This window comes from Alosa pseudoharengus, unplaced genomic scaffold (genome assembly GCF_046254945.1).
Source record: "Alosa pseudoharengus isolate Yale_2024_CS ecotype anadromous, Long Island Sound unplaced genomic scaffold, YU_APseudo_1.1 YU_APseudo_1.1_scf_10, whole genome shotgun sequence".
Classification (NCBI taxonomy): domain Eukaryota; kingdom Metazoa; phylum Chordata; class Actinopteri; order Clupeiformes; family Clupeidae; genus Alosa; species Alosa pseudoharengus.
Genome location: NW_027468565.1, coordinates 35124850 through 35147546, shown reverse-complemented (window position 1 = coordinate 35147546; position 22697 = coordinate 35124850). Strand labels below are relative to the sequence as shown.

Below are 22697 nucleotides of genomic sequence, written 5' to 3'. Positions count from 1 at the left end.
TCTGTCACTTCCAAATCTACCCCAATACAGATGATGTCAGTCACAACTATATAGTAATGCTGACAACATACACACCTATACACTACAACTGACTGACAACATTGCTGGCCCTACAACAAAACTGACTATAAACAATTAAAAACAGCTAACAGCTATCCAAGCAGCTAACCATAATAAAAAAAATCCACACAAGGGTCCACACAAATAACACATCCTACCTCTAAATTCTGAGAAGACTTTATACTACTGATAATACAGACTGAATATGATAACTGACCAATAACACAGCTATACAGCTGATTAATACATCTGAAACAGCCCTGAGGAGGCTCTGAAGAAGACAGGCACTCTTTGGTAGCAGCCGAATGGTTGAATGTGTGTGATCCCATTCTGTGTGTTTGTGTGTGTGTGTGTGTGTGTGTGTAGATGTGACTATGTATGTCTGCATGTGACTGCAATGCATTATTATGGGTGTAAATTCATGTGTGTATGTGTGTGCATATGAAAGAGGCGAGTGAATGTAAATAAGTGAAGTGAAACTCACCAGGGTTGTGTATCCGGTCAAGCAGCTTGACAGAGCGGGCGCTGACCACACCACCAACGTGCAACAAGAAGCCAGGAGGGAAAGACGTAAGGGTGAAAAAAGGGAACTCCTGGGGGAGACAAGTACATGGAAGGTCAATCCAAGGTCAAGGTCAACTGTGGTCAAGGTCGCACAGCCTAGGAAATCAATTTCATTGAGAAACAGAAACTTACAACAACACACACTTCATTGATTTTAAAACATGAACTCTGCATAAAAAATAAAAAAAAATCATGAGCATAGAACCACTACACCACTTTACAGGTAGGAGTGCTGTTGTGAGAGGTTTTGCTTTTCATAAACTGTGTTATCATCCTTTTCCTTTCAACCCATTTAATTTTTGCTACTAGCCACTTAACAGGCAAAGGTTCCAGAGAGGAAACTGCCTTCATCTTGCATGCAATGCATCAGACAACAATCACATATTCTTACAGGGGCATCAAGCATCCTACAAAATATTTCATTTGAATGCTATTATCCTCACATTCCTTCTTGTCAGAAAGAGGACTGACTACAGTGACCAGTGATGCTGTAGTGTGATTCATCTATAACATTTCAATATGTAGGCTATATGGTTAAATAAAGCAGTTGTATTTTTGTAGATATGACAGGTAATAATCTACAGTTTTTAGTCACTCTTTAGATATAGCCATTCAGTTTTGACAAGTTAGCACTTGGCAGATACCGATTTAACATTTACATTATAATTTCATTAGTGAAACCACAGCAGGTGATGTGTAGCCATGTTAGCATTCCCCTTTTGTCATCATCGGTTAGCATTCAAACTGCTTCTCAGGTGCATCAGGTAGCATTCAGACAGTGAAGGAATCATCTTCACCAACAGAGGGAGAGAAAACCAAACCGCATTCACCATGCCAGGGATACACGTCAGGAGATGAGAATGACAGACCAGAAACAGGGAAAGGAAACAGTTCAGCAATAGTCCACAAGGTCTATGCTAGCTATCTGTTAGCATGATGCTATCTTACATGAGCAACATGGGGATTGTTTTTTGGTGAGTTCTAGGCAGTTGGTCAGAGCTGTAAAATCTGTTAAGATACCTGAGTGTTTTAATGTATAGGATATGTAAAACAGTCAAAATGTACGTCTAGAAATAGCAACAGAACATAAAGAAATAACCATTTTGATGTAACACTTGAGCTCTGTGTCCACTAATGTTAGCATGCTAACCAGCAAGCTTCACAGCCTCTCCTTATACCACTTTGTACCTCAAGAGGCATTGTATCAAATATATACAGGTCAATGGAGGAGTGTCGTCTTGGATGTAATTACTGACGATATCTGATGATTCAGATTAATATAATTTCAATGGTAACAAGAGTGTCAATGGAAGCTTAGAATACATTAAAAGCTAGTTATATGATAAACTGACTGTCCTGTGATATCTTACTGAAGAATGAACAAGACACTGAGTGGCCTGAGTGGCCTAGTGTTGGACATCTAGGTCAACACAGACACATGCTAAATCTCCAGACTGACAAACGTGATAGAGATGCTGTGAAGTGAACAGACCCGCAATCGCAACACAGAAGAGACTCTCTGAGAGGGACATCAGACACACAACAAACAGAACGAAATGACAGGTGACATCGGAAACACAAGAAAAGGTCAAAGGTCACCAAGCGGTTTGTCCACATACCCTCGTACCCACAAACCCACCAGAGGTGGGGACACCCTATGTCAGCAGAATGAGAGGATGAAGAGGCATGTTATTCACTCCTTCTGATGGGGCAATTCTGACATTATTTATACTGCACTAAATGTTGTTAGTCACCTACACTATCCTCTATTGGATTTCATGCAAGTGATATTGATACTTCATTGAATTTTGTAATCACAATCACACTCCACTTGCTCTACAGTATCACTCCAAATGTCCAAATCACAAAAATTGTGCAATTAATTGCACACATGAAGTACTTTACATCCATACCTAACATTCATTCTCATCGCTGACCCTCCAAGTGTCCAACTCATGCAATACTATTACAATAGGGTTGTAATAGTAATTCCTGAATGTTTTCTATTGTTTCTATGTTTTTGTAATATCTGAATCAATGATATAGATCAGTGGTGCCCAAACTTTTTCTTCAGAGGGCCAGCACGCTATGCCTGGCTCTAAGATAGGGCCAGAGACTCGGAGTATGTCAGTCCGAAAGTAGCTTAGTGCTGTGACAGCAGTCTACCTTAGTTGAATATTTATCCATCACATTTAATCATAGGCTATTGTAATCTAATACCATTGGTAGCTGTGCCATCATGCCATATCAATATAAAATGTAGTTTAACATGGAAATAGCTCAAATTAAATAATACTGATAAAATACTTTAGCATTTCCAAAAGTATATTTTATTCAAAATTGGTGAACTCTGAACTCTGTGGGCTGTATTTTGCACACTGGCGTATGGCGTAAAACTCGTTTTCCACCCGCGCAAAGTTTAATTCGGTATTTTGCACGTTTATTTTTTAAACAATGCGCCCAGGGGTGTGGCAATTAACAACCTAGGGAGGGCCCTGGCGCATTGTCTAAAAATCGCTATTGTACACCTGGTCAGAAGTCTATGGCGAGGTGTTTATATGTTATTTTAAGAGCGCATTGCCAACAGTCATATTGGCAGGTGCACGCACCATCCTTCTATCATTCATGAACGCACACCAGCGCACGACACGTCCATGCAAAGCATTACAAATTGCACGATTACAATGGGAAACATAATTAGAATAAAGATATTATGAAATACTGTACATCTCATGATGAGTAGTAATTCACCATCATTTGCAAATTGGTAATGACGGTTAAAAGTGATTAGGGGAGAGGCGAGAGACATGTATGGAGCACAGCTGAAGACGCACTGTCACGAGATATAAGCAACTCCTCTGCAGGATAAATGTTGTTTTGTTCAGTCATTTGAGCAATATTTGGGTGTGTTGCTTTTTTCAGCCTATGTTTTCGATGGTAACCCATTGTCAGTCAATAGTGAAAGTAATTGCATATAACTGTCTTGTCGTTAACTGACACCTTGGTGAAGTTAGTTTCACTTTGCCAATGAGTTAAAATAATAGACGAGTGCAAATGCGTGAAGGCTATGCTAGGTTTTAGTAAAGCATGGTTTAGTGAAATTCCATACAGTCTCGCAAGCAGCCTCCTTCAAATGCGCCGTTGAATGGCAAAATACCGATGCATTTATTTGACATATCGCGCTTTGTGCCGTTAAAGGGAATGACAGATGTCATTCTCATTGGTTTGAAATGATGTTACGCCCCAAACACACCCATATGACTGATTAAAAGACCTAGGAACACCTTGTTGCGCCATGCGCTCGATGTCTGATAACGAAACCCCTCCCAATGTGGACTGGACATCCTACTAAATTTGAATAAGCTTTTGACAAGTGACGATGCACTTTAGAATGTCATGATAGGGCCCTGTGTCTTTGCATACACAGGTCAAGTTGTGAACAAGCAATATCCTACAAATAATTTAAAGTTCTCAAACTATGACAGTTTTATGCTATGGTCACTAAGTACCCTTTTAAATACAATAGCCATCAGAGGAAAAAAATGTGTCATTTGTAGTGATACAATCTGTCACATCTGGTAGGCTGCTACGTTGTTTGCAGTTAGGCCTACATTTCTTTCCGTTTTCAATGGCAAACTCGAAACAACGCCAAAACAACCACCAGTGGACAAAAAAAAGTATTACATGTGTACTGTTAAGACTCGCCATAGAGAATTAATGGGGGAAATTACGGAGGTTATACTGTAGTTTGACAGTGTCATACTCCTGTGCGTGCTCAATGCTATATACCACGGATGTGTTTTGGGGGGCCACCCAAAATGAGGTGGTGGGCCTTAGTTTGGAGTTCACTGATATAGATAAACCAAAGCACAATGTACTTGGCCCAAAACTAAGATTAGCAATGACGTCAATCCTCAAGGCCTGGACAACCTGTTCTGATATGTGTGCTTAGTGTATTCCTGTTTAGTGTTTTGTGTGTGTGGGTGTGTAACTTACCCGCTGCTCCAGAGCTGTTTGGGTCTGCTGCCTCAGCAGAGTCTTGAGAGGCCCAGCCTCCTTCCCTCCACTTCCCCCACTGCCCATTCCTGAGAGAGAAACACAACCTCACTTCTCAATTCACTACCTCAAAAACGTATCACAACCTCACTGGTTCATTCATTAACGCACAACCTCACTTTTCTCATAACTACCTTACTGCTTCATTTACTAGGGCAGAAAGTCACTGCCTAGGTCACTCATCCTAATACATAACCTCATTGCTTATTTCTCAAATTCTTCAACCCCAGCCCTCTATCCACTATTGTACAACCTCCCTTCTGCTATAACTTATGAGTGATATTGACAATTTATTAATTACGGTATATACAGTATTTATTTATACTAACAAAGTTCAGTTCTCACTAACCATAGTTCAGATACCATATACAAATCAAACAACTGCATGCATTGCAACTGTATTTTTCCACTGCAAAAGCTGTGATGTAGGATGGTATTAAAGAAGGTCTCTTTCAAAATTAGCTTCTCATATTCAGACTCACAATCTAATTGTTTTAACTTCCATGGTAGCAGGTGATATTGTCCAAGCAATACAAATGTGTCTGGAACAGTAGATGTTACAACAGTTAACTACAGCCCTTCAGTCTTAGTTCAAAAATACTTCTATACCTCACAACACAACGACACAAGCAAACTCTTGAGCTTAAGTATGTACCTCTTTTTCATAACTATGAATGGCTCATGGCTGACAAGGCTACACATCGCTAACTGAATTGTAAAATAGTCCCTCCTGTTCCAGCGCTGGGTGACTAGCAATCAGGACGCTTTTCCCAAATTGTTCTTCCACTAGCCATGGATAGAAGGGGAGGGTTTTTAAACTGGACATGCCTCCTGGAAGTCAAAGGCTAGGGGGTCACACAGTATACTCCTGTGGCAACTGTGGGGTTAATCTTTGTGTGGGCCATAGTGTGAAGGTCGTCCCTTTAGGACAACCTACAGTAGGTCCAAAGATTGTGGCTGCATAAAACAAATGCTTTTATAAACATAAAAAAGCTGTGGCAAACCAAATTAAAAACAAGGTGGGGTTACTGATCTGGTGCTACACACACACACACACACACAAAAACACACACACATTCAACATAATTAACTAATGGGTGAAGATGAGTTTAGTCCCATGAAAGTCTGGGTGTGGTAGGTAATTGCGAGTGTGGGTGTGGTAGGTTATTGCGAGTGTGGGTGTGGTAGGTTATTGCGAGTGTGGGTGTGGTAGGTTATTGCTGGGGGGTGGGTGGGGATGTGGGGCATATCACAGTGAGTGTGTCCTACCAGAGGCTGCCAGAAGCAAGTTCTCACTGAAAGAGACACTCTTTCTCAGCGTGGCTGCTTCTGATTGGGCCACAAGTGAGGGGGGAGGAGTTGAGCTCCTGGGGGTTCCCTCTGATCCTGAGGGGCGGGGTTTGAGTGGGGAAAGGGGAGGGGCCGAGACTGAGGAGAGGGTGGGAGAGCTGGGAGAGAGGAAGAAAGTGGCACGAGACTGACGGACTTCTGAAGGGATGACAACAACACGAGGTGGACACGATGGGGACAGAAAACACCGGAAGGGGGGAAACAGAAATGAGCCAGAGTGAGAGGGGGAAGGTGGGTAGTCAAGAATGCATAGAGGACAGAGAGGAATCAAATACAAAACACAAAATGGACATACAAAACAAGAAAAGGAGCAGGAAAATGATGGAACAGTCTTGAAAAGAGAAGATCAGAGATGAAGAGAAGGGAGACCTCTGCAGTGGACCACTGGCAGGAGAATACATTAATAAACTAAGATTACAAGGCATAGGGCTTACATGATGATAATAATTCAATCTTAAAGGAACCGTATGTAAGAAATTAATTATGTATTTCAATTAATCATAAAATGGCCCTGATATGTCACTAGACATTAAGAAATCATGTTCATTTCAAATACTTATATCAATGAGTAGTCCAGCCAGGATATTGTCATTTAAAAAGTGAAGTTGCAGCCCTCAACTGATGTTGATGTTGTGTTTTGTCATGTCATGTTGTGTTTTGGCCTGATGCCCCACCCTCTACCTATCTACTAATCACAAAGTCAGTAGTGTCTCGGCATCTGGGTTGGCAACCTCGAGTCAGGGGGGAGGGGGAGGGGATACACCGCTCTACAGTAATTTGAAAGTGATTGCGGTACCAGTTTTGGCCACAATCTTACATATGGTTCCTTTAACTTGTGATTTAATCATGCATTCCAGCCTGTGGTCCACTAGGGAGTTTGATTATTGGTGGGTAAACCCCCAGTGACCAATCAGGGCGAGATGAGGGCTTCAGCACACTGGCCCTGATATTCTACTACCACACACACAATGATCCTGATACTCTGCTCTGCTCTTTAGAGGACATGGGTGAGGACTGGAGCTGGACAAAAAACATATTTGTAAAAACGCATAGGTAAACGTGTATGCGTGTATGTGTGTGTGTGTGTGTGTGTGTGTGTGTCGCAGGAACAAACACAACAACAGAATTTCTGAAATGAAAAAAATACTTGGTCACAAAACACAAAATAATACACATAATAAAACAAGGAGAAAATTGGCAGTATTTCCCTCAGTATTCCCAGATACCATTTTATTATACACTTTTGCAGCTATCTGGGGACTCTCAGGGAAATAGTCAATAACATTAGGCAGGAATCACTTTGACCAGCGGCAAGTGGTAGATTTCCTATTTTCCACTGTGGTTTGGCAGCGGAACAGGCAACGTGAACGTTAACCGTTCGTGTAACTTAGGAATGAGATAGAACTTCTTTTGAAATATAATAGAGTCCCGAAGTGTGACGTAGCATTTCCATGATGGCAGAATCACTGGATCTAAACAAGCTTTCGAAGTGGCATAAATAGCATTGAATGTAGACATGTGACATAATTTTTAGCTAATAAAAATAAATATATCCATTTAAACGTGTTTTACCTGCTAGGCAGCAGCTTAGCCACATAACACGGATTCCCTGGCAGGTGTAATAGAAAGAAACAAAATTCCAGTGGATATTTCACGTCTTCTCAAAGACTGGTGGCTGTTAAGAGCAACGTTTTTTGCCAAAAAATAAAGCCAAAACATGTCCGTGAATTTAAGGATTTTAACCGCATGCTGTGAAGTTACATGCAGGTCTCTTTCACGGAGGAAACCCATGCTAAAATAAAACTCTGTAGTCACAAATTTGATCGTGTTGGTATGAATATATGTTGTAGTATGTGATTCCTACAGTGTAAAAAAAATATACTAACGTCTTAGAAACGTTGTAAAATTATTGAAATAGATTAAGAAAGCCACAGCTATGGTGATTTCTAATGGTAGATTGATTTGTTTAGATCCAGTGATATCGCTGCCTTGACAACGCTACGTCATGGCTTCGATACTCTATGGTGTGAGCGCTGCGTAATGCTTTACCACTGTCGCTTAATTATTTCCAATGTGATCCCCTCCTCAAGCCAAAAATGTTTAATTTGAAATTAATTTCAAATTAAACCAATGGGCAGGACAACTGGGTCAAACAACTAGATAGGAACCCAAGATTGGGACTAAACCAAGTAAGGGTGGGATTACAATTGAAAACCTATAATATGGGGACAAAAGGTCTGAATGTAGACAAAATAAGTTTTGGGTGGTTATTGGTTATGTGTAAAGGGACTTTGGGCTGTATTTTGGGCACCAGCGCATGGCGTAAAACCCGTTTTTCACCCGCGCAAAGTTTAATTCGGTATTTTGCACGTTTATTTTTTAAACATTGCACCTAGGGCTGTGGCAATTAACACCTAGGGAGGGGCCTGGCGCGTTGTCTAAAAATCGCTATCGTACACCACCTAAACCTGGTCAGAAGTCAATGGCGAGTTTTTCATATGCTATTTTAAGAGCGCATGTCAACAGTCATATTGGCAGGTGCACGCACCATCCTTCTATCATTCATGAACGCACACCAGCGCACGTCCATGCAAAGCATTACAAATTGCACGATTACAATGGGAAACATAATTAGAATAAAGATATTACGAAATACTGTACATCTCATGATGAGTAGTTATTCACCATCATTTGCAAATTGGTAATGACTGGTAAAAGTTATTAGAGGAGAGGCGAGAGACATGTATGGAGCACAGCTGAAGACGTCACGATATATAAGCAACTCCTCTGCAGGATAAATGTTGTTTTGTTCAGTCATTTGAGCAATATTAGGGTAAGTGTTGCTTTTTCCAGCCAATGTTTTCGGTGGTAACCCATTGTCAGTCAATAGTGAAAGTAACTGCATATAACTGTCTTGTCGTTGACTGACTCCTTGGTGAAGTTAGTTTCACTTTGCCAATGAGTTCAAATAATAGACGAGTGCAAATGCGTGAAGGCTATGCTAGGTTTTAGTAAAGCATGGTTTAAGAATGACTATTCCATACGGTCTCGCAAGCAGCCTCCTTCATCAGATGTCATTCTCATTGGTTTAAAATGATGTTACGCCCCAAACACACCCATATGACTGATTAAAAAACCTAGGAACACCTTGTTGCGCCATGCGTTCCACGTTTGATAACGAAACCCCTCCCAATGTGAACTGGACATTCTACTAAATTTGAATAGACTTTTGACGAGTGACGATGCACTTTAGAATGTCATGATAGGGCCCTTTGACTGCACAAATGACCTCACCTGTGCAGATGTGTAAGGCTTGATTGATTGAAAATAGGTCAATGTGTTGGTGTTGAAAGAGGTAGTTTGATATTTGGGGTTTCGGTAGGGATAGTAGGAAGAGTTGAGAATAGATGGATTTGGGTGGATAAGGGAGTGAGAGTAGATGTGGACGATTTCTGCAAGTAGTGCTTGTTAATAGTGCCTGGGGTTGTTGATGTTGAAGATACATCTTAAGGGTTTGGTTGAGAAAGATTATAAAGATTATGATGTGGTGTGGTCTGAGGGTAGATGTGGTGATAATGATGATGTGGTATGGTGTGAGGGTAGATGTGGTGATGTTAAATGGCATTAGTCAAAGGTGTTTAGGGGTGAGGTTTTAGATTAGATGTTAAGGGTTACTAGTAGATGTTGGGGGCCTTGGGTGAAAGTTTGGGGGATGGAATGATAATAGATGTTGAGGGGAGATCGTAAACATTAGGGACTTCAGTCTGAGGTTGATGGTTTAGAATAGATGTTAGGATTTGGATCGAAGTTGGTGGTTTACAGTTAAGGCATAATGATACATTTTGAGGGGAAATGATAGATGTTATTAGGTTTGGGTTGAGATTGGGGAGCTTGGATGATAGTAGATGTCGAGGGGCAATGGTAGATGACGGGAGGAATATGGAGTAGATCATGAGGGGTAACAGAAGTCAGAGTAGAGAAGTCAGGGGTCGAGTAACGGTCCGGCCTTACCAGTCTTGGGTGTGAGGCTGATGTCTGTGTCGGAGGAGGAGGACTGGCGGCTGTAGGACTTGGAGGGGGAGAAGGAGAAGGCCGGGGCCCTCAGGGGGGTGGAGGGTCCGGAGGAGAGGGGGTTAGAGGGGCACTCTTCCCCAAACACAGGCCTGCCAGAGAACCAGGGAACACACACACACACACACACCGTCACTCACGCTCACAGACGCACGCCCACACACACACACCGTTCCTCACGTTCAAAGACGCACGCCCACACACACCGTTCCTCACGTTCACAGATGAACGCACACGCATGCACACTCACAGTCGCACACAAACACTCCATCACTCACAAACATGTACCACTCACTCAGGCTCTCTCACACACACACACACACACACGCACACCCACCATCACTCATACTCACATCTGCACACACCATCACTTAAGCTCACGTACGCATGTGTAAGCACACGCACACCGACATGTTAACACTTGAACACTCTCCATCTCTTATGCACATACTGTACATACATGTGTGTTTACACACACACATATACACACACAAGCACACTCATCAACCCCATCATTCATGCTCAAACACAAACAAACTCACACACACACACACACACACAGACACAGCAGGGAAGCCAGAAGGAAGGGAGGATGTTTGTGTGTGTGTGTGTGTGTGTGTGTATGTGTCTGGGTGTAATGAAGGAAGAGAGGGGACTGCATGACTGAAGGATGGGAAATAAAACAAAATCACAGAACAAGAGAAATGAAAAAGGTGCCACTCAAACGGAGGGTGAGCGAGGCCAAAGGAGAAAAGAAAAGAACAGAGAGTAAAGGAAATGAAATGAGAGAAATGAAGAAGCATTTGTTTCAGCTAACCAAAGCAGAACGCTCAGGTAAACAAAGCAGAGGCGGACCCCAATTTCTTGTGTGTGAGTAAACAACTATATCCATCTGTTTGGCTGCTTGGTCTCCACAAACATTCACAGTCAGAGAAATGGGCGTGCGGCAGAGGTACTGATCCACAAGCGTGACTTGAGCTGTTGCCATGGTTACAAGTGAACAACATGGGATCTCTGCTAATACTACCACTGAACATGAGGTAGTTAGTGGAAGCATCAACCATCTGTATACATGAAAACCCACCACATGGTTAAAACCTAGCGGCTGGTTAGATTAAGCCTGCTAGTGTGGAGAGGGAGATTTGAGTTTAGTTGGTCACACTGTATTTGGACAGTTTGCCCACAGCCTAACTACAGATGCTCCAATAATCAACAAATTATCTGTTGCCACTTCGTTAACTACAATTTATGGTTAAGGTTGGGGTTGGATTTGGTTAAGCATTAACTTAAGGTGATGTTCAGTAATTGTTCAACAACAATTTTGTAATTTAGATGATCTGTTAAGTCTTTGTGGGCAGACTATCCAAGTACAGTTACTTAGTAAACGAACAAAAGAGCCACCAAATTCCTGTGAGCTCTTAATGGATAAAGCCCCCCTATCAGTTTTAGGGGCGGGGCCTAGCTGTCATGGGGCGTGGCAGGGAGGATGCTTTGGCAGCTGAAGGGAGTTGATTGGCTGGAGCTGGTGATATCCTTCCCCATCCAATGGCAGGGGAGGTGATCGTGGAGGGGGGGTGGGGGTGTTGGATTGGGGGGTTGGGGGGTCTGGAGCAGGAGGGTACCTGCCTACACTGTCTGGCAGCGGGGGCCTGAGAGAGGGGGGTGTTGGCGCAGCGGGGGCGAGGGGCCGCCCGGGGGAGGCGCCCGGAGCCCGGCGTACCGGAGAAGAGCAGCGTGGGATAGGACACACTGAAGCCCTGCGCCAGACGGGACGCCGCGCCGTGCACCGGGCTGCTGTGGCTGGAGCGACAGCCCGACACACACGTCACACACGCCGCTGGAGATCTGGAACACACACACACACAGGCATGCGTGCACAAGCACACTCACAGCTGTTAGACACACTTTCTTACTGGAATGCAACCACTTTAGGCCGTGGCTGCTCAAAATTAAAGACTGAAACACACGCGCGCGCACACACACAGAGACAGACAGAGAGACACATCACAACCATAGGATCCACAGCACAAGACACAAACATTAAGAAAACAGCAATAACAACACTTACAAATTCACACAACAAACACCCACTCACTATGAACTTTTAGATTTTAGTATGACATGGTTAATTATTGAGGACTGTTGTGAATATGGGGTGAAAATGGATTCAGTATTTGATGCATTTCTAAAGTTTTGAATCGTCAGGTGAAACTTAACCTGACATAATGAGGCCATTTTTATATCATGACACTACATTAAGAGCTGTGTGTGAGAGAGAGAGAGAGATAGAGAGAGAGAGTTCAGCATTATAGCTGCTATAACTATCGAGCTGTTTGTGTCGGCCTCGGTGCTCACTGCTGACTTTAACCAGTAAGTTTGTCTGCCTCAGGGTGTCGTTTCTGGCTGGCCTCCAATTTTCCAACGCAACTAAGCTCTCCACCTTTTAATGAGTGGGATGAGCTGAAAGAGGCTGTTGTGTTTCATCATAATAGACATAATAGAAAAGTAAACAACACCAAAGATTGTACTGAAGAGCTGGTATAGACTTAAAAACAGGACAAACGTGTGTCCTACTATTGTAGGTCTTAACAAGGTCTGGAGGACGAAACATAATTTTTATTGAAGAACATATGGAGCCAGAGAGTGTGGCACTTTCATCATAACAGTCATAACAGCCAATCATGACATTTCAGAAAAATGCATGATGTTTTCAGGTAAGACAATTACCCACGATGACAAAAAATATTAGATGTATATTACAACAAAAATATTAGAGGTATACTAGATTTCATATGGACTTTTATACCACTGCCTGGTTGAATTTCCTATTGTGATGCACTCTTCAGAATTAATATCTTCAGTTATTTTTTTTCCAGATATCTGCACACCTATGAAGTAGGTCCAGCTCTTTGGCCACATTACGCTTGTATATCTATTCACCAAACTCAACAAATTTGGAGTAAGGACAGAGATTTTACAAAGCTAGGCTCAACAGAAAATGGGATATGCCAGCTTGGCAACGAGATAGATGGAACCATTCATATAGACCTATAGATGGAACCATTAATATCTATACATGGAACTAATGACCGGGCTTTGGCCATAGCAGCCATGCATGGACTAGTAACGGCAGTTTGTCCTGTAAGTTGAGAAATTAGTCGATGTGTGGTGGAATGAAGTAGCTCTACAAATAAGACAGTTTTAGCTGTTAACACAGGAATTATCAGCAAATTAAGACTATGCAAGTGCGGCAACAGTGGTATAAAAAGAATAATGGACTCCATGGCATTTGGGAATCAGAAGTTAATGCAATTAAAGGCGTAGCCGCAATTCCACCTTGAAAGTGCATTAACTTCTGAAAACCGCGTTGTCCATTATCCCTTACATAATATACCTATTCATAATAATATACCTATTAGCTACCTGGATAATTATAGTCTCACTGACTTAACTGAACATAATCTCTACAACAACCATACAGATACACAGATAAAAACGACAGCAAAACAAACTATTCACGTTAAAACACACACACACACACACACACACACACACACACACACACACACACAGCTATGTACAATGTACACACACACACACACACACAGTGCCCGGTGTGCTTGCAAATGACACAGCCAGACTACATACACAACAAAATACATACAGTACACACACACAATCACTCAATCACTCATATACAAACACACTACACACACCGGCTTCAGTAATCCAAATCACAGGTTCTCTAAGGCAGCCGTGCATGAAGGCAGGAAGAAAGCGACATGCAAGAGAAGGAAAGGGACAGAAAGACATAAAGAAAGAAAGAGAGAGAGAAGGAGAAGAGAGAGAAAGAGAGGTGCATGCAGGGGCAGGAGCAGGATTGAGTGGGGTGTGTTTGTGTATGAAAAGACTACTCTACGACGGGTATAAGCACACACACACAGACGCGCTCAATCATCATCGAATACAAACTATAACACAATCAACAGAGTGTACTTAAAACAATACATCTTTACACTAATAGGAAGCTATAAAAAGAGGCTACACACACACACACACACACACACGCACATCTCTCAAATACACATACAGTACATACACACATCTAAATTCCAAAAGTCACAAACTAACAAATGTATACAGAGGGTATTTTTTCTCCTTCGTGCACTGGGCTATCATACAGCTTGAAAGTGTGTGTGTGTGTGTGTGTGTGTGTGTGTGTGTGTGTGTGTGTGTGTGTGTGTGTGTGTGTGGGCTGCACTCACTCCTTGATGTCTTTGGACGGCGAGGAGTTGGCGGTGTGCTGGGCATTGCTGGGGGGGTTGATGAGCTTCTCGAGGGTGCAGGCGGTGCCGATAGCCCTGACAACCAGGCCGCTCTCACCCTCCAGGTCGAAGCACTGCAGGTAACCCACCACCGCATTCCCCCCCATCTCCAGAATCTTGAGCCCAATCTTACGTTGGAGCTCACCTGCACCACAAACACACACACACACACACACCATATGAGACACACACACACACACACACACACACACACACACACACAGAAACACACACACACACACACACAGAAACACACACACACACACACAGAAACACATGTGCACATTGACACACAAGCATAATGCCCATCTGAAAATAATGACTTTAGACTGGTGGCATTGACATCAATAGTCATGAAGTGCTTCGAAAAATACATGGTGTCTGTGCTCAAGCTAGGGGTCAATCCGGCACTTGACCCATATCAGTTTGTGTATAGACATAGCAGGTCAACGGACGACGCCATAGCCAGCGTCACCCACCTCACCATCAACACTAAAGCTTGCTTTGCTAAAACGTGTGTGTGTTTCCCAAGCAGAGTATAGCCTACACACATCTGCACTCACCTAGAATTTGAACTCGTAGGCAACGACAGAACAAAGACTTAGTTATTTACTTTTACCATTGACTGAGAAGGAGTTATTTGAAAACATAGCCAGAAAAAGCAACACTTCCCCCAATATTATTTAAATGACTGAGTACAAATCCTAAGAACATCCACCCAGACAGATCAGTCATGTTGCCTGCGCCTCATTGCTAAGGTATCGCCAATTGCTACATTTCGTGATTTTCAAAATAGCTGTGATTTACATGTGCCTTTCTCTTTAGACCAGATTTTTCTTGGTCAGTGGTATTATCATTTTTAGTGGCATTAAAATAGCAGTTTTTGAAAATGCACCTGACCACACCTATTTTGTAAATTGACACGTATGTGGGTGTGCAAAGTTCATTTGATAACTTGTCAACTCCTGCACTTGCCAAAATAATGATCACTGCATTGGGTGTAAGCTAGGAACAAGACCTGCATCACACCTGGCGCTACGATGTGTCCAATGTAAGATAGGGCCCTTAAGCTCTTAACAGAGATTAATGGCAAGTGAAAGTCTGTGTGTGTGTGTCTGTGTGTGTGTGTGTGTGTGTGTGTGTGTGTGTGTGTGTGTGATAATGTGTGTGTACCTGACATGAGTGAGATGAGTCTTTGGCGGGCTTCGTTGGATGCTCGTGGTGTTCGGATGCGGTCGATCCACTGGTACTCTGGATCTTCATTCACCACAAGCTCTTCCACAAAGCCATGGACCATCACAGCCCGATAGCACCGCGGGATAGACGCAGCTGTGTGTGTGGGCGTAACACAGAGAGTTGTAAACAAACACAAACACACACAAATAAAACATCATCACGGAAGTCGGCTCATCAAAGCATGTGAACAATGCAGTTATTGCTTAAGCATAACAGTCACCATACACACATACGCACACACACAAAAACTACATCACTTAGGTCTTAGCTCATCAAAGCATGATAACCAAGCAGTCATGGATTAATCATAACCCCCGCCTTTCTCTCACACACTAACAAACACATGGGTAAAGATACTCACTGCAGAAAAACTTGACACCACACGAAGACTGTCTGAAGCGGTTGAGATCATTAAAGAGATCCACCTTCACAAGGACGTTAATCTCACCACGGATACCTGAAACATAGCAATACAATGGTAGAGTTGATCACATACACACTTACCGCTGTAAACAGAGGATTGGCAGCTATGCATTTGTGAGATTGCAACACTGTCTGTGTTTAGCCTGTGCATGAACATGTGCTGCTGTGAGTGGGTGGGTGTGTGGTATGGGGGTTACTGTAGGTTCATCCTGAAATTTCACCCGAAGGCCGAATATCCCTGACTTTCTGTGAGTACCATGTATGTGTGAGTACCGTGTATGTGTGAGTACCGTATATGGTGTCAAATATAGGGAACCACTCAGAGACTACTGTGTTTGTCAATGTGAGTATGTGAGAGATGATTGTGTGTATGTGAGTATGTGACAGATGACTGACTGTGTGTGTGTGTGTGTGTGTGTGTGTGTGTGAATGTGTGTGTGTGTGTGTGTGTGTACCGTGTATAGTGTCATAAATAGGAAACCATCCAGATATAACTGTGGCAGCCTCGCTACAGAGCAAAGGGTCGATGTCGATGTAGACTTTGCCGATGGCATCGTTGGCACTGTAGGTGTCATGATCCAACACCGTGATCTGCAATGGTTCATCCTGCAAGTCCTCATCATCCACCTATTCAATACACACAGCTACAATTAGACTCTCACACACACAATACAAGCATATCTAGAGAACACCCATGTTGCAGATATTGCCAAATAAAATCCTGCTTAAAGGATAATTCCGGTGATTAGCACTTTGAGTCCCTTTTCTGGTTTGTTTTGGATAAACTAGAGTGGTGGACACCGAAGTTTTGATGATGGGGTCCTGTCTCGACTTTCTGGCTCGTTTTGAATCGCCTTTGACTGTTTCAGAGTGGCTGGCTATGGGCATGCACAAACATGTCCTTAAAACAACCCTTTCAATTCAATTCAATTCAACTCTATCCAAACCCCAACTATAGACAGAGGCAGTGCATGCTGGGAATAGTATACATAGCGTATGCTGGGAATAGTATACATAGGAAAGTGTATGAGGCACGCCCCTCTCCCCTGCTGGTTTTGACAAAAGTGTTCACTTGAATGTTGCTTTTGCAAGCTGTTTACTCTCAAAAGAACATAAAGACAACACAGACAAAACACAACACACACAAACACATACAAACATACAGACACACAAACACACTCACCTCAAATTTAAACCACTCAGAGTTCCACTGAGGGTTAAGGGACTTGGGATAGACGTCTGTTTTAAAAGTTGTGTTTCCAAATTTGACCTAAAAGAAGAGGAGTGCAAAATCAGCATGTGGATTTACAAGTGACTCCAGCGGTTTCTACATGTAGGCCTAAACAATACAAAACTGCAATATGATCTGAATATTTTTTATTTCAAACAGCATGAGAGCACACAGAGAATGATTGAATTTAAAGCATAAACCATCAATAAGCACATTTTAGCACAGGATGCAGCTTAACATATTTCCCAACAAAGTGCAGGCACACACAAATGTCAAATGACAGCTACAGCACAACTTTTCTTAAAATGCTACAAAAAGGAACGCACATTTGCATTAAGTGTATGTCAGAACATGCATGTCATGAGTTTGTAGGATTACACGCTAAGACGCAATCACTGACCTCAACAAAAGCATCGGTGAGATCACTCGCTCGGTCCATGACGGGCAGGTGGCGACCCGCCACAATCTTGGCCTTAAGTTTGCCTGGCATGATTCTGCTGCTGCGTTTATCTGGTGTAAAATAGTTCCGTCAGAAGCAAATTACACTTGTAACAAAATCTTCACACTGAAGAGCAGACAGACAAAGATTCTAGTACTAGGGAGCAGGCAATGACATCCGTGATTGACATAAAGTTACCTGCGAGACAGGTGGATTTGACAGTTCGACAGCGTGCTCTGGAGAAACTACACTTGGTGGGGCGTAGCTCGTATGTTAGCTAGTGAGCTCAGTAAATGAGCAATCTGTGTTTAATGTAGGTTTTGCTAGCATAAAGTAAACACTTAAAGATCTATTAACTAGTAGGCCTACTAGAGAATTGACCGATATGCATAGTTTTACTTCCCACACAATTACTTATGGACACATTGGACACATTTCAGCAATCTGAAATAATAGCATACAGTGTGGCAAAACATGCTAATCGCCAATCTAAAAAATGGCGAGTTGTCCATGTTGACAGGTTGACGACAGCGCTTGCTAGTCGCTGGTTTGCTGGCCACACATTGATGGGATAGCATCTTGTTAGCAAGCTAGCCATAACTGGCAAGTGCCTGGCTTAACACCATTAGCTACTTGCTTAACTTTTAATGTAATCGATGGCTACTTAACAGGCTACTTAGAGCCACTGTGACATAACAGTTGATGATCGGACAGATGTCAGCCGGGTTTAGTGCAATACACAGTTATCATTTGGTAAATTAGTGGGAGGACATAGTGTTCGCTAGCTATCGATTGTTCCCATGTACTCAGGACGCTCTATGATACCTGTTTAAGGATAGCAGCTAGCACATTAACGTTAGCAATAGCTAATCATGTCATGGCATAGTTTACTATTAGCACTACATCACGCTACTGCTAGTTACCGCCAAGGGACAGATTGTTCACACATAACATTTCATGTAGTATACATGATATCAGGATCACTGTTAACGAGCTACTCACCAGAGCCACAACGTTATAAAGCAGAGCTGCAAAAAGACGCAGCGTTTAATCTAGCGATCCATTGATTTGACCTCCCTTGGATGCCCATAACGTGTGTCGAAGGGTGACTATCCTCTCCTTAACATGATTTTAGTCTCAAATCGGTGTAGAGCCTTCTCAGTAGTTTCTGCAAAACATAAACGTCACGTCAGTTTCCATGTATTATGAGAATATAATTAATCATAAGTGTATGACTGGTTAGCTGGCTAATGAGAACAGTAGCCTACCGTTGTCAGGATGACTGCAGTAGTAACATCTAACGTCGGCGTAAATAATGCGGCAGACCAACGTGAAGTGAGCAATGTAGGATTACTTCCGGAACATGTTAATTCGGTAACATAGCCGAATGTATATTCGATATTCTAGGCTACGATATTCCACGATATTCCAGTAGTCTAAAAAATGTTTGAGTGAAGAAGTAGGCTAGGCCTACATGTTTTAGTCTATTATGCCATTATATTTTAGGCAGCCTACAGCTGTTTTGTGTGCCCTATCTTGGTGAGTGCTGAAAAAGCCTTTAAGAAAGGTAGCCTATTAGTCTGAGCGAATTAGCCTAGAAAAGGGTTAAAGGTGGAAGTAAATACACAGGGTTCCTACGCAGTATGGAAAACCTGGAAAAGTATGGAATTTGATTTTAGTAATTTCCAGGTCTGGATAAGTATGGAAAAAAGAAACAAGGGTATGGAGAAATATTTGTGTTTCCAGACTATTGCATCTACAGTACTAATCACTTCACTCAGGTCATAACGAACCATTCCCTGTTGTGTAGCTTAACTGTCAGTCCACATCATCAAGATACAATTGAATGGGGGTCCTCAGAAAAAAAATTCTCCCACAAGGGGACCCTGGTACCAAAACCAAATTGAGAACCCCTGTTCTATGCAAGTGCCCTACACCATTGTGCACTGGTATGTTTGCGTAGCTCTGTTATTTTTGGCTAAAACATTGGTAGACTTTTTTGATTTTGTAAAAAATACCAAGACATGGATACTGCATTATCTGATAAACTGTTATTGCAAACAAATAATATTGTTTATGGTGATTTCTGAGACCTCTGCCAGCAGTGCACTATAGTCTCCAACATATGTAGGCTATGCTTAGAGAACTAAAAATGTGAGTGCACCTTCATTTCCCCCAATGAAAAGTATCCAAGGGCTACCAAGTTAATAACATCATTATACAGCTCTTCACAATGCTAGTAGAACGCTCCATTGACAATGAATATGGTCAGAAAAATGTACCGTGGCCCCAGCAGTGGCGCAACTGGCTGGGGCACCTGCACCGTACGCCGGCGACCTGGGTTCGATTCCCGTCCCGTGGTCCCTTCCGGATCCCACCCCGACTCTCTCTCCCACTTACTTCCTGTCACTCTCCACTATCCTGTTGCATTAAAGACATAACAGCCCCAAAAAAATACTTTAAAACTAAAAAAAATGTACCGAGAAGTTTGAAAATTTGAGTATGGAAAAAGTATGGAATTTTGAAATGGAAAATGTGTAGGAACCCTGAATACAGCAAAAGCATATTTGGTATCATTTGAATCGTAATTTTCTGTAGATTAAGAATTTGTGGTGCCTACAGCGCAGATTTGTACCGAAAAAAATATATAGGGCTTTGAATGGAGCATGGCACAATGGTTTTTGGGCCAAAAACGTATGTTAGTACATCTTGATATTAGCTGATATCTCTTAAGCCAATTGAAATATATTCATCAAACTTGGTCTACTTACCCACTACAAGTTGTCAAAGAGCTGGCAAGACAATTTAGGTCTTGAGGTCAAAAGTCAAGGTTACAAGGGGTCACACAAATAACTCACATGCAGTATTTGGTTCATATCTCCAAAGCAGACTGATGGATCTTCATTAACTCTAGTACATTTATTGTCTATACAAGTTAGATGAACTTAGGGACTCAGGGCCATGGGGTCAAAGGTTAAGGTCAGTTTCATCCCCTGACATACAAGGTTATAGACGGTGGAGACATGCTAATCAACATCCCATGTTCAATTCAATTATTGTAAATATAATGAACTTTTTTTATGTTGCACAACATAGACTTGGTTGTTTTTGACATGGGGAGTCCCTATCTACAGCACAATGAGTTTAATACCCCTCCTTTGTATATAAGAATCAAGTATCTGATTGCAATTACTGTAGGCAAATGTGCTTAGCAGTTACATAAGTGAAATACTTCCACTAGCATAGTCATGACCTGACCAATATCTCTTTCAATATTGCCCATGCAGTCCTTTCCACAGTACAAGCAGTGCTACTTCCAGCTGTAAATTATAGCTTACTCTGCTGTTGTGACTTTCCATAAGTTAGTATGACTGTTAACTGTGGCCCTTGCTATTCTTCCCTTCATGGACAAGGTGTTGTCCACTTTCTCCTGGCAATTTCTGTGACCCTGAAGACTAGCATTGTCTTCCAGTTTTGATGTTAGTAATGTGGCATGTAGGGGTGGGCAAAAAATAATATCTAAATATTTTGGAAGATTTTGACGGTAGATATCAATAATATAATTAAATACGAATTTGTTACAAGCCACCTTATAATTTCCTACAAAGCACATTAAGGGACACAAAGTATTAGGATAGCAGTTCATTTTCTAAATTTTGTTTCTGAAAGATGAGACTGTTGTAAGAAGCAATATTTTCCCCTGGGATGAATATCAGTGTTTAGTTGTGCTCAGTACTGTCTTGATTCATTATTTTCCATTTCACTGCAATGTATGATGAGACTGACTCTCGCCAGATGAATTTCGTTCCACATAGCTCCACTAATCCATCTGGGATCGATCCAGTGGAGTGGTGTTTCAGAAGGCTGGGCCTTATCAAAAATCCTTGCATATGATTGGATAAGCCACTTGTCCGTCCTCTATTAACATGCAACTTCAACCACTCACATTGAAGCCAACCCGTGACACTGAGAACAGTCTCACAGTCGCTTCTACGCTACGTCACATCTATGAAACTCCCGCCCTGCGTACTGATTGGCTCTACCATAAAATCTGGTGCCGAAATCACTCTCAACGGAAGCAATCCCAGATGGATGTGAGTGGAGTAAACATTGGTCTAGTGTTGTCCAATTGCGTGCAGTGAGATTTTCAAATGCATGCTTGGTGCCGCCTCTCGAGTTGGGCCATTACATTGTTCGTGGCCAGACCCTTAATCTTTCTAGATTACCAGGGTCTGGATTTTCCAGGCTAGAAAATGTCCACTTCCAAATCCAATTGTCCAATTAACAATTACCACTTGACTATTTAGTAATTTAGCACTCTAGAACAAGGCGTCCGAAGGAGACAATGTAGATAGAAGATTTTCCGAAGACTGTTGATCTTTATTCACCGTATTGCAATGATAGTACAGCCCAACCAAAGTCCAGACCAACCATCAAAGCAATAGGGAGGAGATGTCATCAGATGGGGCCCCTGACAAGACCCCTACGGATGGCTATACTGTTCACTATATTTTATACTCCTCAGCCCTTGAGAAGTGCCACCCTCTCACGCCATCTCCATCAACACCCTTCACCAATCAGTATCAAGCAGGGTCGCTTACATTGGTGGAGACCATCTTCCCATCATGCATAAAACTATATGCAAACCTATGTAATGCATAGGTAACATAATGTAAAAATAGTGTAACCCTAAGTTTTTCTGGTTCCTTCCAGTTTGGTGAAATAAGGCCTTCTTATGTTATTCTCTTCCTAGCTGGACAAGCCTTAACTCATAAGGCACAGTGGCCTCCTCATCCCTGTCCTGTCCAGTCAACACCCCCTCTCCCTCAACACCCTTCACCAATCAGTACCAAGCAGGGTCGCTTAGATTGGTGGAAAACATCTTCCCATCATGCATAAAACTATATGCAAACCTATGTAATGCATAGGTAACATAAGTAAA

General features: G+C 42.3%; 1 protein-coding gene across 4 annotated transcripts in view; it reads right to left on the bottom strand.

Annotated features, from left to right (window-relative positions):
* The window catches only part of c2cd5 (C2 calcium dependent domain containing 5), a 54684-nt gene extending 35589 nt beyond the window's left edge, over positions 1-19095 (bottom strand). For 2 of the 4 annotated variants that reach the window (XM_076270922.1, XM_076270931.1), the window contains exons 1-11: positions 19024-19095; positions 18758-18923; positions 17717-17826; positions 17269-17355; positions 16541-16712; positions 16024-16119; positions 15600-15755; positions 14367-14571; positions 10042-10193; positions 4621-4709; positions 545-653 (exon numbers count right to left, since the gene is read on the bottom strand). In XM_076270922.1, coding sequence (XP_076127037.1) covers positions 545-653; positions 4621-4709; positions 10042-10193; positions 14367-14571; positions 15600-15755; positions 16024-16119; positions 16541-16712; positions 17269-17355; positions 17717-17806 — 1156 coding nt within the window. In that variant the 5' untranslated portion in view covers positions 17807-17826; positions 18758-18923; positions 19024-19095. Of the gene's footprint in view, positions 1-544; positions 654-4620; positions 4710-5949; positions 6166-10041; positions 10194-11727; positions 11947-14366; positions 14572-15599; positions 15756-16023; positions 16120-16540; positions 16713-17268; positions 17356-17716; positions 17827-18757; positions 18924-19023 lie in introns of those variants that run through there. The other 2 variants (XM_076270950.1, XM_076270941.1) reach the window with 2 other exon arrangements.
* Positions 19096-22697: the final 3602 nt, after the last annotated feature.